The sequence below is a fragment of the Glossina fuscipes genome, unplaced genomic scaffold (genome assembly GCF_014805625.2).
Source record: "Glossina fuscipes isolate IAEA_lab_2018 unplaced genomic scaffold, Yale_Gfus_2 1, whole genome shotgun sequence".
Lineage (NCBI taxonomy): Eukaryota > Metazoa > Arthropoda > Insecta > Diptera > Glossinidae > Glossina > Glossina fuscipes.
In genome coordinates, this window is record NW_023998415.1 from 48,240,744 (window position 1) to 48,246,826 (window position 6,083).

At 32.1% G+C, this 6,083-nt stretch overlaps 1 protein-coding gene across 1 annotated transcript in view; it reads right to left on the minus strand.

Moving 5' to 3' along the window:
* Positions 1-3,984: 3,984 nt before the first annotated feature.
* LOC119644982 (uncharacterized protein DDB_G0290685-like) overlaps positions 3,985-6,083 on the minus strand; it is a 4,370-nt gene continuing 2,271 nt past the window's right edge. The window contains exons 2-4 of the mRNA XM_038044725.1: positions 5,581-6,083; positions 4,545-4,928; positions 3,985-4,496 (exon numbers count right to left, since the gene is read on the minus strand). Of these exons, the coding sequence (XP_037900653.1) occupies positions 3,985-4,496; positions 4,545-4,928; positions 5,581-6,083 (1,399 nt within the window). The remainder of the gene's footprint in view (positions 4,497-4,544; positions 4,929-5,580) is intronic.

The following is a 6,083-nucleotide window of genomic DNA, read 5'->3' on the forward strand; positions in this document are numbered from 1 at the left end:
TCAAAGAAAGTTTCTTAATATAGCCTTCAACAATGCAACATCTGATGGGAATATTATAGTTGTAAACAAAGGTGTTGAGGGCCTTCCTGGGAACTGATCATTGTATTATCGAAATTATATGACATGTATGGATACCTCCGATATATGGATTCCATTAATTAAATTATTAAAATCATTTTTATAAAATGTTGTATTGTTCGCTTATGCTTCCCTTCATCACTTTTCGGTAACGTTAATTAGCATCATTCCTTAAAAATTGTTATTGTATTGTATTCCATTTTCTTCATTTCGTAAATTCCCTTTTCGACCATAAGCATTTACTTCTTATTACGTTCTATAAATTCATATTCAAAAATTAAAACTTTATTCAATTTAACGTTTGAACTTGGAAATTTTGCTTCTGGTTATTTGTTGAAAACACAAAGGTCCCAAATAATAATTATGGGGCGAACATTCGACAAAGTTATTATGTGTATGTGACGATTCCATTAAGGCTGAAAACAACTGGAGCCGACAAACTTTTTGGGCTATTGAATATTTTACGGCAATGGCAGAAAAAAGAACACACATACACACAAACACACACAAAGTAAACTATAAATCTACTATATGTACGCTGCTAAGAGTAGATAATGAACTAACAACTTCAACAATTGTAGGAAAGTACATAAAAATAGGAAAGAATAGATGGATAGTGTTAACAGCTCGATACTATCTTTACTATCTCTTTAAATGCCCTGAAAATTGAATAGACAGGAAAAAAAAAATTTATAAAATTTGCGGATATTTTTCAAAGAAAGCGTTTCCACTTGCAGCTTGCTTGATTACAGTGTTTGCAAGTACTTGATAAACATCAAAGTATTGGAAATCTAACGAGGTCACTTAACATTGTTAAAAGAAGAGTCCAAAGTGAATGGAAATTTTTCTTTCAAAAAGAAATTTAATTGATGACGTTCGAAAGCAAAGGAGAATTGAAAATATGTTAAATGTAACAAGGAAACGCAAGTTAACAAAGTGTTAAAAATTAAATGAAATGAAATTTAATATAATTTATTATGTTATATAGAATAATGAGCATAGCGACTAATTTACCAACACAGTAAGTTCTTCTGACGTAGGTATGTGTGGTAAAAGAACGTAATCGTTCGGTGAGATGATTGAATAAATTTTTGTGAACGTAGCATTATACGGACGTAAGTATGAAAGTAGACAAACCTTGGATATTCACCGCTTGAAGTAGATATGATATTTTTGATCGTTAACATGTATATATTGCAATTATTCTTGAAGATTAATTGCTTTTTCTATCCATTGCCTTGTTTTGAAATTTGAGTGCTATTGGAAGTGTTCCAAATCGTTTCTGTTTTAGATTGTGATTTCAGACTGATGGACTCATCGACAAATTCGGACTAAGACTAATTTCTTTCTGACCAACGGTTTGAAAATTTACCGAAAGAATGACAGTCAAAAAATGCTGGAGCGCGTGAGGAGAAAATCAGTTAAACGTACCCATAACACACGGGACAGCAATCTTCAGGACTAAGTATGAGAAAACATTCAATTGTTATTATAATTCAGTTTTCGGAAGGAACTCATCATTTGATTTAAACTTTCTTCCCTGAAGCATACTTTTCTCATTTATGAACAGATAGCAAACGCCAGGAGCCAGATCGAATGCTGTATTTAAACGGTGTATTTTTTTATCACAAAGTAACGTTTACAGACAAAAACAACGGCATGGTTCGGCAGTTAGCACTTTCTAAAAATAATATGCATTTTTTGTTAGAGGCGATATATCTATCTGCCAGTTCCGCGAATTACTGACCTATGCGTTATGCTTTTCGATGTGTAGTTATTATGTGCAATATAACTTATTGTTATCATCGATGAATTCAATGGGAAATTGTTTCAAAAGTACCGTTCCGGAGTCGAATTTTAAAAGGATTCGCTTGCATTGTTGTGTTGTATCTTTTTGTTTTCATTCTAAATTGAACGCTAGTTTCAGTTTACTTAATTAAACGAAAGGCTAGGAAAGCAGAACAAAATACTCATAGAGCATTTAGGCAAATCTTAAAAGTGTGCGTTGCCAACCTTTGATTATAATATATTAAATTCGAAGATCAATATTGTAAAAGCAAAACTACTCTACTACTCTAAGAACAAGCTCAACTTTCTTATAAGTTACAAAATCAAAATAAATGGATTTTTTATCCAGAGGTTACAGAAAGTTAAACTGAATTCGTAAAAAATACTTTCGGGTATTCTTTCTAAGTTTGTTTTTTTATCGATTTTCAAGAGAATTGTATTTAAGATCATACTTTTTACGTAGACTAAATTGGCAAGAAAATCGATATTTTTCAATTCTTATCGTCTTTGTTTATAACAAATATATAAAGAAATTTTTTCATTTATTGTCTAGAGATGCGTTCTAAAACCCTATAAAAATACATTCGCTCAATTTAATATACAACAAGATTTGGGGGTAGTTTAGCAAAACCTATTATCTCAGAATTTATGGGAGGACTTTTAATTCTTTTATGGGCGATTTCGAAGGTGTATGAGTAGGACGTGCATTAGTATCTTTTGTATAATGTAGCTCTGACATTTCATACGCAGTTTGTCATTTCATTTCTATTCGAGGTTCCGGCTTGCGGTTATGTAAGTCTGCTCTCCCATGGGTATGCATATTTATATAAATTGGATTTTAATAACTTTTGTAATATAGCCCCACGACGTGCTATTTCCTTCGTTACGTTGATCTAAATTTGAGCAATTCTTCGTTTTATTTTGATCTTGGTTTATTATGTTCTTTTTTCATTATTTATTCTATTCTGTGCTCAACATACAGGCCGCAATTTTTGAGATACGATTGATACAACTTCGTACAGTAGCGTGTTTTTTCCTCTATAATGAAATGGATAATTATAAGGTGATGTAAAGTGTTTAACGGTATGCCGCGACCCATTATAGTGTTTCTTTTTGTTTATATATATATATATATATATTTGTCATCAGTCTGAAGTTTTTCATCAGACGTATGAGAAAAGAACATACAAAAAAAATAAGTTTTTTGTGTTCTCGAATGAAGACGTGATCGTGCATAATTGACCCCGTGAAGACATAATTGTCCACTGCAATATTAAACAATTCAAAGAATTAATTTTCCCTTTACAAGCGCTTATTAATAAACGTGCACGTATGATTAAGCAATTGAAAGTACGCATGCTATGGTTTTCGCTGGCTATAGAAAATATCAAAAATTTTATTATTTATTGCTTAATGTAATGTTACGATAATAACATAGTTGGTATAAAATCTCTTGTGTGCATTTAGCTTCAGGAAATGATTTTGTCATCATATTTATTATAGAAACCGAATTTCAATAGTTCGAAGTATTCGGTGTGAATGTAAATTTATAAGATGTCACATTAAGAGCTTCTATTACTAAAACATAAGACTTGGTTTTAAAACTGCGATATATGAAGGATATAGCTCATAAGACTTTTAATTCTCTTCTCCTGAGTATGTCGCGACGAATATAAGCCTTATAGCGAAATTACAATATTCTTGTTATATATTACACATTGTACCAAATAATCGTATCTTCTCTAATTTAAATAAAAAAACAAATATATGAACCATATAACCTCTTACTGTTTGTGGCGATGGCAACAGCCAATTTCAATCATTTGTCAATTTTTAGTTTTTTAGCAATGATGACGGTTATTCGATTTGATTAATTTAGCTGGGTAAGTAGGAGGGTCTCTCTCGATTTAAAAATAATCAATATTCTAGAAGAATATCTCGAAGAATAGATTTACTTACTTTTGTAAATAAGTTATAAAGTGAATACAATTTCTGTTCATATATATATTCGAAAAATGAAAGGGACATATTAAGATAACAGAAATTCGACAGCCGTTTTTAAATCTATACACAATTTTAAAAAATTATATTTTTCATATATGAATTTATATAATCGATTTAATTTTCCGGTAGTTGATACTTGGATAGTAGTCGTTTAAAATATTTGTTCATCTCTTCAGTTAATCGCTCCCGATATTTTTCATCTCCTTCTATAATAAATCTATAAGGGTTGCGTGCATTCATTTCCATCTCTTGCGGGGTATACGAAGGTTGTACGATCATTTGGTCTATGACTGGCATTTGCGAGCTGTAGTAAGAATGTGTTACCATCGATTGCTTGTTAGGCTCTGGCGAAGCGTACGCAATTTTCATTTCTTTGAAAGGAAGCTTTTCCGTTGATTGGGAAGATTGCATTGGCGTTTCGCTTAGAGGAGGATTTGGGCCGATTTTCATTTCTTTCATAACAGGTTTTGGGGCATCTTCTCTTGGTATGTTATTTCCCTCGCGGCTTTGATTTGATTCTTCGCCATTGTTACTTTTAGAGAGGTTTTCCGTCTCACCATTAAGCTTGTCGTCGTTGGCGTTATGATTTCGATTATCTCCGCTTTCACTATTATTATCTCTTCTTTCTTGTTTATTCACATTTTCTCTGTTTTCATTTTTTTCTTTTTTCTCACCGCTTTCCCGTTCCTCACCTATGTTCTCATCTTCCTTATTTTCGCTGTCATCGTTTTCTTCATTATCATTTGCTTCTTGCTCATTTGCATCGATCTCATTACCTTCTTCTTTTTCATCAGGGCTATCTTCTTTGTTCTCATTGTCTTCTGAATTCTGTTGGCCATTCTGATCGTTCTCGGGGTCACTGTCACCGTTTTCGTTTGTTTCTTGTTCCTGATCGCCTTCTGTTTGCTCATCGTTCTTCTCATCGTCAGTATTTTCGTTGTTATTGTTATCTTCGGAGTTAGAGTTCTTATCACCCACATTATCATTTTTTTTACCATTTTCTTGTTGTTCATTTATATCGCTCTTATTACTCCCTTTTTCATCATCTTTGCTATTGTCTTCGAAAAGAAAAGAAAAAAGGGAAAATATTTACTCTTCGCATACAGACTATTTTCAAAAAAATATCCTATATATAACATAACATCCTGCCAAAAAAAGTATCCCGCATAAGGCTAAATTAGTAACGAATAGCTTGATCGTTATTTATATTATGAATAACTGCTTTACGACATTAAAATGATTAAACTTTTAATAAGAAATGAGTCAATAAACGACAAAAAGCGACCTCTACAAATCGTATAGATATAATTATTATTATTAAACCTGAATTTCTTAAATTTGGTAAAGCGGAATTTTTTTTTCAATCAATCTCTTAGTTGGCGCCTAAGCCTGCTCTAAATATTATATAATAATAATGATGATGTAAAATTTTTTATTATATTATTGAATGAAAATAAATTAAACCGAATTAATAAATAAGATCCTTCAGTAGCTAAAGTTGAAGAACATATTAAAGCTGATACAAAAGAAAGTGCTATGGCAGCAGGCAGTCAACGAGAGGAAGGAATTGCAATTCCTTTAAATATTGCGGCTAATATTAGTAAACTTCCAGTTAAAATATATTGAAATCATTTTTTATTATATCTGAATAACAAACATAATTCCATTCCCCATAATATAATCATCGTCTTCACTTTTTGTTATCTTTACTTGTGTTTTCATTTTCATTGTCTTCTGAGTCCTGTTGATTATGACGACTATTCTCGGTGTCAGCATCGTTGCTTTCGTTTGATTTTTCCTTCTCATCACTCTGTTGTTGTTTGTCTTGCTTCTCATTTTCCTTACTTTTGTTGTCAATGTTTTTTTCGGAGTTATCACTCTTATCATCGTTATCATCACTTTCATTATCTTTTGCTTCCTGTTCATTTTCACCGTTCTCATTATCTTCTTCTTTTTCAGCAGTGTTACTTTCTATGTTCTCGTGGTCTTCTAAATACCGTTGGCCATCCTGAACGTTCTTGATGTCACTCTCGCCGTTTTTGTTTGTTTGTTGTTCCTGATCGCCTTCTCTTTGCTCGTCGTTCTTTTCAGCGTCATTATCTTCGCTGCTATTGTTTTCTTCGGAGTTAGCACTCTGATCATCGTCATTCTCACTTTCATTGTCATTTGATTCTTGTTCATTCGCATCGTTCTCATTGCCTTCTTCTTTTTCG